Source organism: Peromyscus maniculatus, chromosome 3, assembly GCF_049852395.1.
Source record: "Peromyscus maniculatus bairdii isolate BWxNUB_F1_BW_parent chromosome 3, HU_Pman_BW_mat_3.1, whole genome shotgun sequence".
NCBI lineage: Eukaryota > Metazoa > Chordata > Mammalia > Rodentia > Cricetidae > Peromyscus > Peromyscus maniculatus.
The window spans coordinates 79,074,569-79,095,408 of record NC_134854.1 but is presented as its reverse complement, the minus strand read 5'-3'; the positions used below and the strand labels follow the sequence as shown (position 1 = coordinate 79,095,408).

At 44.3% G+C, this 20,840-nt stretch overlaps 1 protein-coding gene across 1 annotated transcript; it reads right to left on the bottom strand.

Annotated features, from left to right (window-relative positions):
* Positions 1 to 3,434: 3,434 nt before the first annotated feature.
* On the bottom strand, positions 3,435 to 20,088 carry Ppp1r17 (protein phosphatase 1 regulatory subunit 17). The gene is made up of 5 exons (XM_042273369.2): positions 19,968 to 20,088; positions 14,830 to 15,213; positions 11,131 to 11,283; positions 9,823 to 9,975; positions 3,435 to 4,637 (listed from the first exon to the last, which is right to left on the bottom strand). The coding sequence occupies exons 2-5, from the start codon at positions 14,921 to 14,923 to the stop codon at positions 4,558 to 4,560; spliced, it is 480 nt and encodes a 159-aa protein (XP_042129303.2). The 5' UTR covers positions 14,924 to 15,213; positions 19,968 to 20,088; the 3' UTR covers positions 3,435 to 4,557.
* Positions 20,089 to 20,840: the final 752 nt, after the last annotated feature.

Below are 20,840 nucleotides of genomic sequence, written 5' to 3'. Positions count from 1 at the left end.
CCATGACAGAAGGCGACTGTCAGAAGCTGCTTACATAATTGACTTTCTGGATTACTGAATGATCTCCTAGCCTCCATTGTTCCCTGAACCCCGTTTCGAAGGAAGAGTCTCAGAATCCCACACAATATGAACACACGAACAGGGCTGGGCTAGTCAGACCCCTGCCCTCTCACCAGGGCTGCCTTGACTCTTGGTTCCCTGGGTCTTATTTGACTTTTCACAAATTTCTTTTAAGGATTACATGGCGGCACATAGGAAAAGAGCAGACAAAGACTCAGAGAGCAGTGTTTCTGTCCATCTATCTAGCCAGCCCACAGGGCAGATCTTTAGCATCAAGAGGAAGAGGCACATTAGGATGAACACATTTGCCTTTCATTTCCTGTTGTTTGGTCTCCTGTGACTTCCTTTGAGGAATCTCATCTTGCCGGAAGGACCTACTTTAGGTTTCCAAAAGCAGAAACTGGGAAAAATCACTGAAATTGAAGGGGTTTTTGTACCCTTACAGATGCTGGGCAGAAAAGATCCAAGTTCTGGGCAAGTTTCTCTCTGCCACCAGCTACAGGGTGAGACAATGGTTGGCAAGCTGTCCCTTGGACTTCCAGCTAAGCGTGTTTCTAAAAGGCTGGTGAGATGGTTCAGTGGGTAAAGGTGCTTGTGGCCAAGCTTTCCAACCCGAGTTTAATCCCAGAAACCAACGTGGTGTAAAAAGAGAACAGACTCCCACCCCCTGCAAGTCCTCTGACCTCTTTATAACACACACACACACACACACACACGTAATAAAAGTAATTTAAAAAGACTTTCTGCATTGAAAATTTGGAGTTGAAAGCAGTGTGTTTTTCACATGGAACATACACTACGCTGACCTTGTAGGCTGACAGCAGCCCCCCCCCTCCACCCCATGGAGAAAGCCTTAGGGACAAGGGGCCAATTCAGAGGGAGAAGGAATCCTATTCTGGTTTGCTTGCAGCTGTAAGACATGATAACAACTACTGACATGCAGCTTGGGATTTGAAACTGGGTTTTACCATATATTCAGGAGTATGGAATAGTCTTTTGTTGTTTTTGCCTATAACTGTCAGCTGATTGGCTCCTCTCTCTGCCAACACCTTCTGCACTTAGGATTCTATTTAAGGCATCTTGGAATTTTTCTCATCTTAGGAAACATCCATTCTTTTCTTTTTGAGAAAGTAGGTTGGTATCTTGGATATTCCAGGTCTGCGCTTGTTTCCAACAACACATGAGTTCTCTGAATGCTATTAAAGTCTGTCTGGATTTAAGGAAAGACCCAGGCCGGTGCTTTTGAAAGAGAGGTAACTCTCATGAGTGGTGCCTCCTTATCTCAATGAGCTTGGGTCCAGAGAAGGTGATTTTCAAAGAGAAGACCGGTGCACATTCTTCTGGCTTGATTTGGGGGTTCAAAAATCATGTTCAGAACATCTATAAAGATGATAGATTAAAGGAGATCCTGGGTGTCTGGCATTCCCCAGGGCATTCTCAGCTGCCCACTGTCTCTGTCTCCACTCACTGCTTTGGGCCTCTTGTTAGTGTCTCTTTCACATTCCTGACTCACAGTGGCAAGAAAGCCTCACTCACGGGATGACAGAGGTTCCACCGAACCCATCATGTGGCCAGCCTTATAGCTGGCAAAAAAATAATTGCTTTCTGAACTTATTTCCACAACTACATACTAACTCACTCTCCTCTTCTTAAAAAGGGCAACTCGGGTACCACAGGCCGGGCAAGAAAAACTGGCCCAAATGTCATTAAAAGAAAACCCTGCTCTCTTTCTTCACAGTTCTGTCCTACCTTACAGCACCTCTTCTGACTCTCCAAGTGATAAATGGGCATTAGAAGCTGGCTGTGTGACCTCAGTCAACAACTATTTAAGGCTGTCTGGACAGTGCTTTTGAAAGAGAGCTAACTCTCACATGTGGTGTGTCCTCATTTCAGTGAGCTCGGGTTCACTGAGGATACCTTCAGAAAGAATGAATGGCCAACTGCTTCTTCAGTTTGAACCTGATTTCTGAAAGGTGCTTGAAACCCATTTGCTATCAGCACCATCATTTGATTGGAGAGAATGTACAGTATGTAGAGAACTACCGACAGGTCTAGTCAATAAACACCCAATCTGCTACTCAGAAAAGGGACACGTGGGACACGGGGCATGAGGGAGGATTGGCTTCATCCCACATCACTACAGTGACATCCATGTTTGGCTGCACTTTATCTGGCTTTGCCCCTTCCCATGGAGGCTGGGACTCTGTCACAAGGGCCAGATTCTCACAAAGAGAAGGCAGACATTTCTATGAAGGCTGCACAGGGGGCAGGTTCTACCCACTTGAGACCCTTCAGATGTGCCCAGTCAGTTCTTCATAACTGCTTACAGCTCAATGTTAGGGCAGATGGGGTTTGTCCGCAGAAAGGTACCATCCCTGCTCAAATCCTCCCAGTTTACAGTGGGTGGGCATTTTAACTTACAAAACCCCTTGTCTACACTCTGACTCTCAAACTACAAAGAAAGTAAAATAAGGACCAGTATCCTTATTTTCAAACTCAGAGCTCCAGGGATTTGCTTAGGGTCACATAGTTGGGACTGGAATCCAAGACTCTTCTTTTTAGTACAGCCAGTTTATTCCCACCAGAAATGATGGGTGCTTTCCCAAACTACCAGGAGTCCTTAAGCACACCCTGCAGGCATGGCTGCAGGTGTATGCCATGTTTAAACAGAAAAATCTAATAAGACAAGAGTACATCTGTGTTTTCTCCATGAGAAACCTTCTGCAAATCATTCTGTTGTTGGTGCACTAATACTGCTGTTCACTTGCCTCTAATTGCTTTGGACCACCTGAAACCTTTACAGTGGCCCCGTTCGTTGTTTATGCTTTAATCAGCAATGTGGTCATTGTCTTACACTCCTTCCCCCAAACTGGAATTGCTTAGATCAAGAAGACAGGAAGTCCCTGGGAATAGGTTGTATGTCTTTACTAACTTATTTAACTAGGGCTGTAAACTTCCAGAAAAGGTTTAGAGTCATGAAGCTTTAGACTTCACGTAGTGTGAAGTCAATGGGTCAGTAGCTAGGGTGGAACAGGTCTCCAAAAGGGGTGTGTGCAAGCCTTCCAGAATTGTGTACAGAACTCAGTTGTCTTGGGGTTGGCACATTTTAGTTAGAGCCCAGCCTGCCTAGACTGTCAGCTCTCCAAACACCTTCTCAAGAGAAAATAGAATCTAGAATTCCATGTAGGTTTTCTGGATTTGATTCTTAAATATTAACAACTAATTCAAAGACTTAAAAAAATTTATGGGCCAAACAAAAACACGGGCAAACCCAAGCCAAACTGCAAGGTTTGTGGCTGTTCATTCGTCAACCTTTGTTCTTTAAAATTTTAAGCAAGTGGGTTATTAGGAGAGATATTCCAGGACACAGGGATGTGTGCAGAAGCGTCTTTATTTCTGAAGTGTCTTGCATCTTTTACATCTTTGTAAGGAGAACAGAAGGACAGAAGGGATAACAGCCAGAACTCGAGTATATACAGAACTGTCCCATGCTCCCCCTCTTGGGTCTGAGCACTAGGTTGTCGGCTTTTCTTCCATTCAATACTCCTCACATTCCCCCTGTCAGCTGTTTGGTGGATGAAGTCTGGATGCAAAGCTCCCACAGGCACACAGAGATTGCTGGATGCACTGGAGCTAAATGCACACCGGTATTCACTAGATCACACCACCTCCTATATAAGAAAGTGTATTGGAGTCTAAATAAGTGAGATGCTGAAAATATCAGAGCAACCTTCAACTGGCGTTAAAGTTTAAAAAATAAATTCCTCGCAAGCACTGGTATTTATTTACCTACCATTAGTGATGACTCACTTATGACACAATTCACAATTGTCAAGACAACCAATGTAGTTAAGAACTCTCATTTTTAATGACAAAATTAAATGTAAGACCTTCTACACAGACCAGCACTATCTGCCTCCAGCATCTTCAGCTATGGCACGGTGGACTGGCTGCTTCCTCTTGAGCCTTTATAGCATCTGTAACGAGGGTCTTCAGAGTGTGACCAGAATTGGACTCACAATGTAGAAAGGAAGAAATGAAAAACCATTTCATCAGAACATTCTGTGAGCTAGAGACCAAATGTTCTCATCAGTCTTACTGGCTGCGGTGGCCCTGGGGGACTTCTGCATGGGCGTGGTTGATGCTGAGTCAGACTCTGCCCAGCCACTAAGCCAGGAGGAAGGACCCCTTCTCATCCCTGTTCTTTGCTTGCAGACACTGAGCCCTGAGCTCACACCTTTGTCTCCTACTTTGGAAAAATACTCTTCTCGCTGAATGGAAAACCGGAAGTTCAAGAAGTGGGACTGGAAAGTAGCCCAGGAGGAAAGATAAGGAGGCGACTGGCAAGCTGACCAGTCGGTCTCCTGGGGAGGAGGCGTCTAGATCTTAGAGTCACACTAGGACAAAATGAGAGCAGAGACAAATCTATTTTTTTCCTCTAGGTCACCATAGGGAACCGCTCTAACCTATTTGCACCCAATCCCGGGGGAGATGTCTTTAAATAGCTATTGTGTCGCCGTCCTTTTCATCGTCTTCCATAATCACTCTGGGGCTCTCATCTCCGAGCAGAGTCAAACCTGCAACACACAATGGAGACCTGCAATTAGGAATGTCCAATGGAAATATCAGACAGCCCCGGAGCACCAAGACTGCTCTCAAAGGCATAGTGACCCAGAAATGCTTCTGTGGGGGGGAGAGAACCAAGTGGCCTTATTTGACCACTGTAGAGGTGTTCAAGAGGACACTACTCTGGATGCAAGGGGAGACAGAGGCCCTAAGCCACGGCCCATGTTCACAGGGATTTAGGAGGCCTGCTGCTGGGGGCTTCGGCTCAGCCACTCCTTTCATCTAAACTGGGCAAGGTAATGTTTTGTCGAAATGTTCTGTTCTCAAGTGTAAACAGGGGACACGAATACTCATTACAAAGAGGCTTCGTATCAATTAATAAGATGTTTGTAACACACCAGCAAAAGGTCACCTCTGTGGGCCAGTGCGGTGGCTCAGGGAATAAAGGGGCTTGCCATCAACCCTGGCAGCCCCAGTCTGACCACCAGGACCCGTGCAGTGGAAGGAGAGAATAGTTCCTGTAAGTTGTCCTCTGACCTCCACAGGCCCAGTGGAGAACATGTGCTCCCTGCCACCCCGAATTCATAAACACATATTATAAAAAAATTAAAGCCATATCTATGATCGGCTAAATGATGTTTTTGTTTTCTGCTTTATTTTTCTGTGATTTGTTACTTTATTTCCCTTTTGAAAGGAACAGTAAGACTTATAAAGGCAAATGAGAAAGCACCAGAGAAAATATTGATCTCTGAATGTCTGCTCCCCAGTGTCAGCCCTTGGATGACAGGGTCCACATACTTAAGAACAAAGGGAAGAATATAGAGTGCAGTGTATGTTCACACATGGTATGGCCACACCTTAGAGCAATTCTTTGTTTGGAGATAGAATTAAAATATCCCCCCCCCCTTTTTTTTTTTTTTTTTTTACAAAATGTAGAGATGTTAGATAAATCCTTACTTAGACAAAATATGAAGTTGTTCTTCCAAAGATTCCCTGGCCTGTGAAATTCAGAAGATTTAATTTCTTTTTTTTTCTTCTTAGCTTTCCTCTTTCTTTCTTTTCCTCTTTCACTTTCTTCCCTTTTTTCTTTTCTTTTTGGAGTATAATTTTTCAGGGCTGATCAGTTCAGAAAAGGCCAACAAAGGAGACTCGGGTGGTCCTGCCCATTCTGTGATAAACAGTAGGGCCATTTTCAGAAATGACACCTGAACCCGGGTCAAGCCCAGTCCTTGGTAATTTCTGTCATTTTCCTCTCGTCCCCAGGCACATGTCCCAAGCGCAGCCTTGCACGGCCTGCCTCCACTCCTCTCAGTGGAGACCTTGCGGTTCACACAGCACTGCCCAACCGTCTGAATGTGGGGAATGAAGTTATGCTCTGCAAGAGGCTTTTCCACAGCTCTGGCCTCCATTCAGCATCAGCAAATTAAGAAAAACTAGGTGCGGGTCTTAATGACTAGTCATTTGATTCAATTCTTAGTTTGTTTATTTTTAACCAGTTAGTAGTTATTGGAGGAGAAAAACAATTTCAAGTCTGGCTAAAGTTTGCATAAATCACTTATAAAGCACAGTTGGAGAAGTTTTTTCTTATAACAGTGGCATAGAGTTAAATTTTTATTTAGAATTAAAGATAGTATTGCAGCAACATGTAGAATTAGCTATGTCGATGGACTTTGGGTAATTTAAAATTGGCAAAAATATTTAAATTCCTGTGTTCAGCAACTTTCTAGTTACTTTGGGTACCCTTGAAATGTAGGTCTAGAAAATCTGGGCCAGAAGGTAGGGAGGAGGCTCTGGGACAGCAATAATAGCAGGAACATGTTTAGTGGTAAAGGCCGGCCCTTCCTGAAGTGGGACAACCTGCCCACAGGGGCACAGAACATAATTTCATGTGCTCAATGAGCTGCCATTTTATATCAATACATGAAACACTGGTTGGAACATTATATAAGGAAAAGCTATGGGGTGTATTGTGTTCGGGCTCTTACCAGAGCTCCCAGTTGCTGGTGAGGTCAGGAGGTGGTGGTGTTGTTAGGATGCCGGCCTATCAGAAGGAAGTGAGATCATAGGGGAATGCCCTTGAAGGGCTTGGGCAGCCCATCCCCATCCTGTCTTTCTGTGTTCTTTCCAAGCCACTATAAGGTGAAGGGCTTTGATCCACCATGCACCTCGCTTTGCAATGCTCCTTCCTACCACAGGCTCAAAGGCAGCAAAGCCAAGCAGCTATGGATTAAAGCTCTGAAGACTTGAGTCAAATGAAAACGTTCCTCTCCTGAAGTTGACTTTCTCGGATGCTTCATCACAGTGTCAGAGGATGACTTGTGAAGAAGCTCAGAATCGTCTTGACTATCTGGGTATCCTGTTCAGAGGATCCATATAAGGATGGGTACCTGTGACCATTGCTTCTTTTGTCCTTGTTCATGGCTTGAGGACAACCCACTCTGGGAAATGCTAATGTGATGTGTCTTCCTCCTGGTTTCTGTTCTCCTGAGGAGTCAGAACTATGTCCCGGAATGAAGGGAGACACTAAAGCCAGAGCGCTTCCCTTGGTCATCAGGCACCACTGAGGAGCTCACTCAACCCACCCAAGTCTCAGCTTATCCAGTTGGGAAAAATAAATTGCATTTCCTCTAGGGCTCGATGTTGCAAAAGAGATGTGGACCTTCAACCCCCTTTTCCTTTTAATTTTTCACGTGTGTACATACAGGCATGTGAGTCTATATGTTTTGCAGCTACATGTGTACACATGTGTGTGTAGAGGCAAGAACTTTATATCAAGTATCTTCCATAATCACTCTCCACTTTATATGCTGAGGCAGGGTCTCTCACTGAACCCAAAACTGAACAACTCAGCCTATCTAGCTAGCTAGCTTGCCTTTGACATCCCTCATCTCTATTTCCTGAGCCTTGGGGGTAAAGGCAGGCCTCCATACCCCCACCCAGATAAAAAAAAAAAAAGCAGGGATCTGGAGATCTAAACTCAGATCCTACACTTTATCCACTGAACCATCTCCCAAGCCCAGGCCTACATTCTTTAATGTTGTAATACCCTCTAGAACCTCTGCTAAAAACCACTGTGCATTGTAGGAATCCTTGAGCAACTTCGACTTTCCAGAAATCCCCCACACCCGTCACCTAGCACAAGACTCAGACATAGTAAGATCTAGCAACTACCAACTCCTCTTTTTCTGTATAGAGCAGAATTTAGAGTTCAGGGGACTTTAGTGTGTTAGGTCAAGTTTTCTAGTCCTGGGTCTTTGTGGGGCGTTCACCATGCTGTTTCTGAGCAAGATCCCACCTAGACATTATTCAGACTTAGCTATCTGCATTAAGTATATGCTCCTCAAACCTTGGGGAGCCCTGACAAGGTGTCCTCATACACCAAACTCGGGGAATCTTTTCCCTTGGTAGGGCAGACACGTGCTGTTTTCAGAGGAGGTTCCACTTTTTCCTCTGTGCTCCGTTTCAGTCTCTGACCTCCAACTGGCCTGTTGGTGTTTGCTCTTTCCTGCTGCATTATCTTTCTTTTGTTTGGCTCTTTCTGCCACCGAGATAAACTAAAGTACTTCTTCCTCTCTTAAGCAGTTCTTGGTACCTGCATCTGACCAATCGTAAACAAGGCTCCCTGCCATGCGGTTTTCAAGATGGATCGCTGGCAACTGTGGGCCAAGTTCAAACAAAGCCTAGGCCTGGCAGGGAAGCCTTAGAGGGTCTCTTCAGGCAGTTGGACTTGTCAAATAAGCTCATTAACCTAAGGGGGTGAGATGCTTAGCACGAGATTTAGAAGGGAAAGTGAATCCTTGTCCGGTTTCCATTTGCCAAGGGTTAATGAGAGATGTCTCTATGGTGTGTTTGCCTGTGAGCTTCTCTCAACACCCTTATTAGAATCAGCATGAGTCTTTCTGAATACCTGCCAAAGGCTCCATCCTTTTCAGCTTAACTAGTGTTGTGGTTACTGCCAATTCTTTACATACTAAAAGACTCCAGAAATAAAGAACCTCAGCTACTACAGTAGGGAAAGCCAGGACTGTACAGCAGTGACTGTCGCTGAAGGTACTTACAACAGAGCCTCACTGACTCAAGGAATTTCACAACGTCTGTAGAGCCCTTGTATATTTAACACCTTGTAGACACTACAGTCCTTGATCAGCAGTTTTGACTCAGTAGGGAGGTTGCTTCTTTGGGATACAGGTGGGATGCAGGCAGCATCCATTGTCGTGGGATCATAACTGAGTATTCAGGAAGGAAGGCATTTGCATGAAGATGTTAAGTTGTGTATCCGGGAGAATTTTCCTTCTTCATCTCCCTGGCACATTCCCTTCCAAGCTTGATGCCTCATTTCATTTGTCCCAGCAGATATCAGATGATCTGTTTGTTTATGTGATTGTGGATCTTCCTCCAGTACTAATTCCCAGAAGCTAAGTACTACCAGATAAATACTCATGGAAAGAATGGAGATAGTGTGAGGATGGACTGCTGCATATTCTAACTTTCCCATACTATGGATATATGTGAATTATCTAAGGAGGATGCATCTAGTCAGAGTTCAGAGTGGCTAGTTTCCAAAGCTGTGTGGGCTGAGCAAGTAAGCAAGCAAGTGAGCAAGCAAGAAGGCGAGCAGCAAACTCCTAGTCTAATTGGGAGCAAACTTGTTCCATTCCCCAATCACTCCCCAACTTGTGTGTGAACTTCCCAGGCACAAGGATAATACCTCGTTACATTTTTTTGTGTAATTATCTGACACATATTAAGATAGCTATCAATATCTGTGCACCTCCTCTCTTTCTTCCTCCATCTCTGTCTCCTGTCTTGAAAATTAGTCCCTAGAATCTGGGAAATCATCCATCAGCCATAACATGCACAATCCACCTACGGTGGGGAAGCAGGGATTTCACCTATTCTCAAGGTCCCACTGACATTTCTGTTTCACTGGCTCAGTGAATTTGACCAGGTCTGCTGAAGCATGAGTTCTTTCTGAGCCTCCTCCACCCTCACGTCGGCCCTGGGGAATTGCCGATGGAGGAAAACCCGGAAGGCAGCAGTAAATGCACTCCTCCCTGGGGTACCCGAGTACTACACAGCTTGCTGGGCCAGACACAGGCCATGCCCCTCACACCTCCAGATGGTTAGGCTCCAATCTGCTCCCATCACACTTGTGAATGTTCTACACCAGCTTTTTTTTTTTCTTCCCTTTTTTACCTGTGACAAAAGGAGGCATGTGCAGGGCAGGTGTGTCTTTTCTCCTTGGCCTTTTCTGTTCCATGTCAGTGTTGTGAAGAGCTGGGCCTGTTTTTCCTTTCGGGACTCTCTCTTGGACATCATATCTTTTAATTAAGTGTTCTGAGATCACACCTGCATGGTTAGAGGAGCAGAAAGAGGAACAGGGTCAAGTCTACAGATCCTAATGCTGCAGGGGTGTGCCTAGGTACCTGGTGGACTGGTAGGTGGAGAAGGCAAACAATGTAGCTTTTCAAATTTGCTTTAAAGAAAGTCTCCTGTAAGTAAGTGAGAATCGTTTTTATTATTGGGTGTTTTTAATGCCTGGTTTTCTTTTGACTGAGGAACTTGATATTGCTGCCACTGTCTCCTATCTCAGAAAAGAGAGGCAGAGAAACACCTCCGACTTGTCATGGCTAATGCAGAGGTGGAGCCCATCCTCTATATCTAGGAGGGGTCATATTTCTGTCCTGCAAGCTGTGGGTTACACATGTTCGTCCCGATTTCTTATTCTTCTTCTCCCGGTTGCCTCCTCTATCATGTAGGGAGGGAGGCTTCGCGTGGTGGTAATTCTCCCTCATTTCATGTTTCTGTAATAGCCCCTTTTATGAACGTTTGCACAGTTACTCCTCAGACATAGATCTGTGGTTTTGAACTAATAACTTCCATTATAATGTTGCTTCTTGCTGCACATTTCAACTAGGTGTGCACTGTTCACTTAGTGTCCCTCAGAACATGTTATGAGTAGTAGAAAGATACAAAATGAATGGCCACAAGTAAAGGAGATGGGCAAACAAAACTGTGGAGAATGAGCCTATCACAGGGCACACGGAAACGGTGCCGTAGAAATGTTAACTGTCACTTTTTTTTTTCTGGGTCTGGGGCTCCAGTGCCATTCTAGCCTACTCTTAGGTGACACCTAGGCCTGGGGATGCCCATCTCATATAGTCCTCCCCATCAATCCTCCATTCTGATCCTACTCCGTGGCTGCTGGATGTAACCACTCATGGTAACTTTGGAAGCTTATGGGGACTTTATTCTCTGTGTATTGGTGATGCCAACTCTCATGAGCCTGTGACATTGAATTTCCAAAAAGCAGGGAACCTCCTTGTCACTAATCCCCACTGCTACTGAGAGAAAACTCCTACATTGTAGTTTACATATGCTACTCCACTGTACCGTTAGTATTTTAGACTTTAACCCAAACGCTTGAAGGGAAATTCTTGGAGATGGGTGCAGCCTGGCAGCGGGTTCCAGCAGTCATGCAGAGCAGTGTGTCTTGCCCCTTACCTGGTATGAAAGGCGGGATGTGCAGTGCGGGTGTATCTTTCCTCCTGGGCTTCTTCTGCTCTGACTCAACATTCAGAGTGGCCTGTGCATTCTTCCCCTTTCTCGGCTTCTTTTTGAGGTCACAGTCCTTAATGAACTGGTCTGAAAGGTCATCTGGTTTCAAGTAGGAAAAGGAGTAACACAAATAAGTCTTGAGCCACAACTGGGGATCTCTAACCACATCTGATGTTAGGGACAGAAGCCATTAGGCCTGAAAAAGAAACGTGTTTATTTTTATCTCATCAAAATGGAAGAATTGGACAAATGTGCATGTTTTTGTTTATAGAATAGAAAATTAGAACCTGGCAAAGGTTGAAAAGTGTTTAGCGTTTATTATTATTTTATGTTTGGTGGGTTTTTTTGTTGTTTTTTGTTTCTTTTTTGTTTGTTTGTTTGTTTTTTGTTTTGTCCTGCAGGTATGTCTGTGCATGCAGTACCTGCAGAGGCCAGAAGAGGCATCAGTATTCTACTAGGACTAGAGTTTACAGATGGTTGTGAACTGTTACATGTTGTCTGGGACCTGTGGGCTTAACCACTGAACCATCCCTCTAGCCCTCTGGTAAAACCTTAAATTTAGAGAAATCAGGAGTCATCAAGGCAAGCAGAAACATGTGACCAGGGCTTCTAGAACTGGCTTGAGCTGAACTTCTTCAGGACAGTAAGTTCACTGTTCACAGGCTCTTTTGGTCAAGAATCACTTTCTTTAAAGGTCCACAAGCCATGGAAAACAGAGGCTCTCTGGATCCTGGAATGCTCCACTAGAGTAGAGAGTGAATCTCTTACTTGCCTTACCTCTGTGGGCTGCCTAGTTGGGCTTCAGCATCTATAGGGCTTCCTCTGCTCTGTGTCTTTACAAGTCTCCTCTTTATACGTTGTCTTTTGTCGGATTTCTTTATTTTTCACAGCCCCCTTTACTAGATCCTTTCCAGCCCAGCTTCTATGTTACATCATCAGAGGATCTCACAGTGATGACTCCAGACCAATCACTAGCCTCATGAAAGCTTTATCTTGGCTGCATCTTAAGCCAGACACCTTGGTCTGCTCTGCTCTGCTCTCCTATGCATGTCCCTGCTATGATTCAAGCCCCCATCCATTGTTCTGAAATGATTAATCTCCTGCTCCAGACGGAGTCTTCAAGGAGACAAAGATCACAACCTTTCTGGAATTTTGTTCTTTATTGCACCCCTCTCCAACAAGTGTGCTTTAAATGGAAGTTGGACAACTCTGTTCACACCCTTAGTCTCTCATTTGTTGAGTCTAAGAACTTGGGACTTAATTTTTAGACATGTTGATATCATCTCCACTGCTTTAGTGGGGATGATGCTAAAGCCATGTGCATGTGTTTTGTGGATGGGGTACATGTCACCTGTTCAATATCCTGTCCACTGTGCAATGGCTCAGCCGGAGCTTCCAGCAGAGCAGCAGAGAGCTCCAACATTGTCAGTCTTTGTTTCTTAACCACAGCCCTGACCATCCTTTCTCATCTTCTGAATATTAAAAGCATCTTTGATCAGGTAATATTTTAAAGGATGATGTCAGCATTATTGCTGCTATTAGTTTGTATTTTTTAGATCATTTCAGCAGCCATGAATACATATTTGTTCAATATGTTCTTGAATAAATGGACTCAAATAGACTGAGTGGGAAGAGCTGTTCTACTAGGATTCAATGAAGCTACACGGCAAAGAACCCGTATGTTTTCTCTAAGAACTGATAAGCTTGGCTTGGATACAGTGTGGGTATTTCTAGAAATATGAAAGAATGTGGGGAGTTCCAAGGTTAGCCTTTTGGCACTGCCCTGCCCCACCTACCTTTCTTCTCTTTTTCCTTTGTTTGCTCTCTTTCCTTCCACTTTCCCTTATCCCATCCCATAATTCCCTGTGTAGCCCAGGCTACCCTTGAGCTTAGGATCATTTTTGCTTCACCCTCCTAAGTGTGGGGGTTATAGGTGTGTATGGCTGTACCCTGCTCCCACTTTTCTTCCCTGCTTTATGTGTTTCTGTGGGGGAAAATGTTCAGATAAACTTCTTTAAAATATTGAAGATTAAATATGTGAACCTTTCATTTCATTTTTGTGGGTCTAGACATACCCTGTGTCATTTATTACTCTATTCAGACAACATTTCTTAACCTCCTAGTATCTGTCAAGTCACTTATTAGATTCTAGGGATAAAATGGTAAGAAATTACTCTTGCCTTCAAGTTGCCTATAGTGTGTTGGGAAGATCTTTCATAGTCCATATGTTTAAGGAAGTTACACTAGAAATTTTTAGTAAATCATTCACCATTGTGCTTGAATCATCAACCATCATCATATACAATCAGAACAAAAATCAGATGTCATGGTTCTCCTTGGCGACACTGAACAGTGAGCTTTTCCTGTAACTGGAAGACGTTGATGATGTCACCCCATAGTCTCGATCTAATCAACACTTATTAAGGCTGTACTCTGTGGGGGCCCTGGACTGTGTGAAGTTCACATAATAAGAGAAGGAGTTGTGGGAGATTTTACCCATTTCATCGCAGCACGTGGGCTCCCCCAGCTTACCAATGCCTATGTCTTGTCAGTTGGTTGACATTCATTCCATTCCAGAACAAATTGTCTCATTTAATCTCCACACTAAGCCTTCAGTTATTCTCCAATCATCTCTAGTTGGCAGATCTGGCCAGGTTATTGATAAGGATCAAGCTAGGCTCTTAGAGCTTTTTTTTTCTCAGCTATCTAGTCTACCTGGCTAACAAGCAATTTTTCAAAGTTGTTGCCACATAGTAGTTTATTCGCCCTTCCCCATGTTATACACATTAAAGGCATTGATTAAATGGTGTTGCTTAGGATGAGTGCTGCCCAGCTGTGTGTCCCTAGAGTCATAGTTTGCATATAAATCTATTAGGGGTGGGCTACCATCTAAGCCCAAGGTGCTACTTGGCACCCAGTACAAAGAGCAAGACATTTGTTTCAATTTTGACTTTCATTTCAATTGTAATTTTCCTTATTTTTGGAGGAATCCTGAACATAAAATATCTTAAAGGCAATCGAGGAGAGGGGAGATGAGATGAGTCATAACCAGATGAGGCATTAACAAAGGCTATGAATATGCAAAAGGCCCATCCATCAAAAGTCTGAGTGTCTCATTTTTAGAAATGGGTAGAGGCAGGAATGTTTCTGGTGTTTTCATTACAAAGGTTATGCAAAAAGTCAGTTCTGGAAAGGAAACAGATTGACAATAAAGCAGAAAAGGGCTATTTAAAATTCTGTCTTGATAGGCAAAGAGAGATATTTGAAATATTTTATTGGCGCTGCACATGGGGTTTAAGTGTGCTAGAAAATACTGGAAACAAGCTATATTGCCACATTCCATTTATTGCCTCAAAAATGCTCTGCCTGGGACTCTGTCACATCCAAAACACAGGACAATGCTTGTTGTCTGCCTCTCTCTGTCTCTCTCTAATTCGAATGAACTTCTCTCCAATACTTCAGCTAATATTTACATGGCAGACCCCACAGACTCGTGGCTATTTGCCTGTCCATCTGGTGTAGGCTGTCACCAGAAGGCACAGGCGATCAGGTTTCAGGGGGCCTTCTCTCTGACTTGCCTGAAAGCAGGATGACAGATAAACCTTCTTTGGCTTACAGGACCAGCATTCCCAAAGGAACATTTACCTGAGTGGCTGCAGTGAGGATCGAACTTGTCCAGTATGTCTTCTGAAAGCTCCAGAGGCTGCACTGGCTCGGCGGTCATCATCTCAGTGGACATCCTCAGTGGGAGAGTGAGAGAGAAAGAGAGAGAGAAAGAGAGAGACAGAGAGACAGAGACAGACAGACACACAGACACACAGACACACACAGAGAGAGAATGAAAGAGAGAGAGAGAGAGAGAGAGAGAGAGAGAGAGAGAGAGAAAGAGAGAGACAGAGAAACAGAGACAGACAGACAGACAGACAGACACACACAGAGAAAGAATGTGAGAGAGAGAGAGAGAGAGAGAGAGAGAGAGAGAGAGAGAGAGAGAGAGAGAGAGAGAGAGAGAGAGAGTCTTTTCCAGCACTGGAGAAATTAAAGGCAGCAATCTGTACATAAGTATGCCTTCTGTTCATTCCTTCACTCATTTATTCAATAAATCCATTGAATGCTAAGTGATTATTATTGTAGGCCCCTGCTCAATCCTACTTTTCAAGTCTGCTTCTTATAGTTAATTGCTAAATTTGAAATGCCAATATCAAATGAAACACACACACACACACACACACACACACACACACACACACACACACACCTCCCTCCCTATTAGAAATCGCTGTTCATTACTTGGCTAGTTAAGGGTTCCAGAATCCAATAAAGTCAAAATTAGAAATGAACTGGCTAAGAGTTAAAGAAAGCATCAACCATATGTCACGTGTATGTTCTGTGTTGAGTTCTGTAGAGTATGATCATATCTATATAAGAGATGAGGAATGGGAACGCACAAATTCATAATTAATTTAGTTGTCACACGTTAGTTAGTTAGTTAGTTAGTTAGTTAAGCTTAGAACAAAATCTAGTCCCAGTTAGTTTTAGGCACTTTAGTCTCTTAAAAATAAAGCAAATCCTCTGAACCCAGAGTTCACTAAATAAGGCTCCTGGGTCCTCACCACTATAATTTATAAAATAACTCAGCTGCCACCTCACGCATTTCATGAGGGCAGCAGGTACCCAGAGAGGGAAAGCTTGTTCTCTGTGAATATTTCTATTTTCTTCCTAGGGATTTCTGACATAAAAGCAAGTCTCTTCCTGTCCCCAGATTCCTGCCTTTCCTGGAACACAAATCCATGAACTTTCATCATAATAGTTATAGCCTTGTCCAGGAGGAGTGAAATTCTGCATGGATACATGTCAAGTCTGAATGAGAAATGCATTAGCTGAGTTTTCAAGAAAGTCTTCATTAGAGTCTGTTTCTTGTGTTCCCATCTGATAATTTATTGCTGGTGTCCAGAATAACAAGGGTCAAGGGGAAAAATGAATAAGGTTAAAATGACTGAGCTGATCCTCTTCTCCTGCGAGTCCAGAGCCTGCAACATGCAGAGGAACCACAGATCATCCACAATGACAGTTTAGGAGCCCAGAATGAATTAACTCCTTCGCCTTTGAAGACTAAGCCTCTTTCCATTGGAAAGGCTGAGGGATTCTCCCCCTAGAGCTGAGGTCATTGCAGAGCAGATGGGCCATTAGCTGATCACTTGAGCCTGCTTTTAGTGTCACTCTTAGCAGACTGTGTGAGTGACTTCAGCAGAAATCAATTCAGGCCATTGTTCTTAGTGTCTGGGCAGAAAGTGCCAACTCCCTGGAACCATAAGAAGAGTGTTGTAGCCTTCCCTAGGCTATCCTCTGTGCCAGTATTTTTGAAAAGGGAAGAGTGGGGTCTATGCTGAGGGCTCCAGGAAGGGTGACAGACTCAATGTGGCCCTATTTAACGAAACTTTCTCCTTTCTGCAATGTCATGGGTGTGCTGATAATCACTCCATGAAGGTCTGCTGATAGTATCCATCCTCAGAATAAACTGAAGTTGAGAGAGTTCAGCCTTACCTACCATTACTCATGACTCACAACCAGAATCATTGCAGAGACTCAGGCCCTTTCTGTACGCACTTCTCAGATCTGTCTGCGATACTCCCCTTCTCCTCTCCAACTGAAAGCAAATTGCTGCTTATACTGGACCACATTTCCTGTGAGTCCAGTAGTTGATTATTTACTTTGAACCTATATGTTTAAGCCAAACAGACTTGAAGTAATAATACTTTCCCCCATGGACTGCCTGTGAAGATGGGTTGGATTGCCCTGTGTTTAACACATTGAGAGTGCCTTCTGTTAGATAGTTACTATTATGTTGATGAGAACCAGCTGCATAACTGAAAAATTCTAAGAAACAGTAGAAACTTGTACTTTTGTGTAGATGTAGAGCTGGGGAGAACCTGCCTTTATCTGAGATAAGCCATCTCATCAGCAGTGGACCACCAAAGGAAGCATCTATACATGGCTGGTGAAGTATACATGATCCAGGATATCGGAGCCCCCTGGACAGGCTGGGGCAGCCAATACCTCGTCACAAATCTGGCAATAGCTCCTCTCAAAGACAACTCAGATTGCTTTGTCCACAGAAGAAGTGATTCTATTTTTAAACGGGTGTGATTGAAATCCAGCTGTGATGGACTACCGTTTGATAGATTGGAGGGGCTGGGAGATTATTTTCAGATCTGGGATTTTATGTTACAACAATATCAGAGATATTTGGTAGAGATATGTTTTGCCCAGAGGAATATAAGACACTTTAATCTTGGATGATGTCATTATGACTGTCCTGTCATGAAATCTTCAAAGAAAATAAAGAACTTCTAAGAATGATGAGGGAGTGTTAGATTCAGGGTTGTCTCGTTGATGGAGGTCACTTATCACTGCCTGTTGAGTGTTGGTATTAGATGAACAGAGCCCTACCCTGCTCTCCACTCCCATGCTCAGAGGAAAAGAAGCTCCCTACCATGGAGAAACACAGGTCTGTCTCATTCCTGCTCCCTCCTCTGCCCATGTATTCCCCCTTTAGCTACACCTGTATCCCACACAGGATGTCATAGAAGACCCCGCACTTGTCACGATGTACAGGGAAGCTTTCATTGACTCTCTTGCCTGTTTGTTGTCTGTAATTTTGGGAGTTTCTGGGGAACCAGTTATTTTCTTCCAACCTAAATAATTAGTCCTCTGGGTCCTTAGATTGCAACCCCAATGCTTAGGCCTTCTGAGGTGCTTCTTCAGAGACTACACTAGGGGTGTTTCGATTTTAGTCAAGTGATTTTTGATTCCTTTGTCATTTTCTTGCCTCATGCTGTCTCAGCAGGGTCTCTGAATTCTCACTTTCACTCAGTGATGAGTATTAGCATAGGCACACCCACCCTCACCTGAAGCCAAATGTGCTGTGGAAACCAGGGCATTTTCATTATGTAAAATTCCCAGAAGGGCCTCGGGGAGCGGAGCAATCTTATGATTATTTCTACAGCCAAATGCAAGGATTCACAATAAAGGGTGCAAGGACAAGCTCCATGAAGTTTCATATCCTTTCAGGTCAGGTTTTGCTGCTCAGTGAGTTTATGGTGAACTATATCACAGCAGCAGCATCCTTTGTCCTTCCTGTCTTTCAGCTTTCAGATGTCTCAGAGAATAAAAGGCTGATTACCTGAAGCATTTTCTTGGTGGCTACTGGAAAGAATGTGGGTGGCCCATGGAAAGTATATACTAGATCAACCGTCTTAGCTCCAGGATCTTAGGGAGATTTCCAGGATGCCATATGCTAAAATCTTGCAACTTTCTTACTAACTCTTTCCATAACAGACCCAGTCTTTCTTTTTACTGGAATACCTGCAGATGCAAATACCACTCACTGGGACCCATCCACTGTTATCACATTACACAGCCAATGTTGATGACAGCTGTCACTCAATCAGTCTTTTGAGACTAGAATCAGAGGGCCAAGGAGCTAGGCATCCGGGAAGATACCTCACTAAGGTGAGGATGAGCCAGAGGGCCAGTGCGTGTCAGGATAGCTATGAAAACTCAGATGCACACTTTGCCGAGGCCAATCTCCACTCCCCCAGGCTACTTTCAAGGGGACAGTGTGCTGCCTCTGCAGCTTAGCTTGAGGTCACAAGCAGGCCCCGGGCATCTTGTTTGTTCTCTTAAGAGTGTAAAGATATACATTTTAACCCATAGGCAGGAAATTGCCCCAGAGGTGACAGACATACAGTGAGGCAGCTCTAGGCAGAAGCAGTCTTGGTTACTTTCTCCACTGTCTAGCTGGGTAGCGAGGTATTATCTTGCAAAGTGAGCTTTCTCATCTGTGCACTTGATCCTAGCCAAAAGGCCACGAAGAGATAGCTTTCACACTGTAACTGTGTGCCAGATGCTGTTCCCTAAGGCAGCCGAGAGTGCCAGCATCCAGCCAGGAGCCAGGCACACACTGACCTACCCTTCTATGAGCGGATGTCTTCTTTGCTCGCTTAGTTCCTGTGATTATAATACCTATATGTAAATTACTCTAAATTGTCATAGCAATCTCATCCTAGTTCTGGCCCTTTCTAGAACTGCTAATAAAATTAGCACACACAAAGACACAGATTAAAGGCAGAACATCCCTTTTCAGGCCTCAAGATCAACAGAAGCAAGTCTCAGAAGAGGGTGGGCACTCCATTAGCCACACAATATTTTAAAGGACATCCCCAAACAATCAAGTCTAGCTTTACTCAATGCAATAAAAGCTTTGGAAAAATTATATCTGCAGTCCAGTGTAAATCTGGTTAGCATCCCCTCTGACTTTACACAGTTCATATCCCTGCCAACCTCTTTTAACTGGGGGTTGAATTCAGGCCCCAGCGCACCACACACACAAACACCATTTCTTCATTTGGAAGACCCAAGCCTGCATGCAGTCTTCCTCAAGGACTGCCTGTGCCGTAAAGTAGGATTCGAGGGGCAACTGAGACAAGTACACATTGCCCAGATGGGGAAGGCTTCCTGGAGTATGAAGACACACCACACTCAGCTCCAAACTTCACAAAAGCTTTTGTTTGGGAGGATGCATACTGTCAGAGAACTCAGGGCCCTCGCACACCCAGAAAATTGGTGTGACAATTGTGACTTTGTCTGCCCCAGGGAGCCCCAGCTTAGCCTTGCACACTGCTTTGTCCCACCAAACACAAGGAAGCAGTAAGTTACTGGAAGCTTGCTCTGTTGTTTTTTTCATCACAAAAGTTCCTGGGGTAAAAATCCAAAGCACTTACCAAACAGTGCAGGTGCTGAGCTGAGAAGGCAGAGGCTAGAGGCAGTGTGCTTCTCTCCAGGCCAGGCTCTTACTCCTCAGGAGCACTGGCTGCCGCTGCCCTGCTCCAGCTCCTCTTATCTAGGGACCAGCTGCTGTGGTTGCCATGGGGATGTTCTGTTTCTCAGGCACCAGGGCCAGGGGGATGGAGAGGGAATGATAACTCACTTGGTCATTCCTGCTCTCTGCAGCAACAACTGTGTATTATAAACAACAGCATACAGAGTCTATGTTGAGGTCTTAGAAATCTATACAAACCAACTCCACCTGGGAATCCTCCTAAAAATTCAGCCGCAGATTTAAAACCCCTTTTCCAGGGGTGGGGTTGCCTGGCATCACAAATGTGGAAACTGAGGCCCAGAGGTTACCAGCTTGTCACTGAGGGGCCACAACAAATTTCAACACTCAAGTTGGTGTCGGTTAAGTCCAGAGCACAGTGTCACAATGAGGAAAGGGATAATGGTGGTGTTACCCACTAACATTTACAGACTGTTAACACTCTGGGTGCCAGGCACCCCTCCACATTCCTTTATCGTTGACAATCTTGAAGTGAACAGCTGTAGCAACTCTCATTTTAATAGGAGAGTGAAACTGAGAGGTCACACCATCACCACAAGTGTCTCAAAGCTTTACAGATTTGTTCAGGAGGACACCAAGTCACAGAAAACTTAGGACCCTTGGAAGGCAGATGTGAAAGTGGTCTTACCGTCATTAAACAGCAAGAAAAGGGCTTGAACCCAGCAACTGATGCTAAGTCTCCATTCCTGGCCACTCTGTCTTACTGCTTATCAAAGAACATTTCAAAAAGCCCAAAGCAAGAGAGAGCAGCCCCTGA

What these genes read in the sequence shown, in the direction of transcription:
- Ppp1r17 (XM_042273369.2), bottom strand. Translation starts at nt 14,923, where the DNA reads ATGTCCACTGAGATGATGACCGCCGAGCCAGTGCAGCCTCTGGAGCTT. An exon ending in TCCTCACTGCAGCCACTCAG is followed by an intron (nt 11,284 to 14,829) that starts GTAAATGTTCCT and finishes ACTTGAAACCAG; the next exon opens with ATGACCTTTCAGACCAGTTC. An exon ending in CATCCCGCCTTTCATACCAG is followed by an intron (nt 9,976 to 11,130) that starts GTAAGGGGCAAG and finishes CTAACCATGCAG; the next exon opens with GTGTGATCTCAGAACACTTA.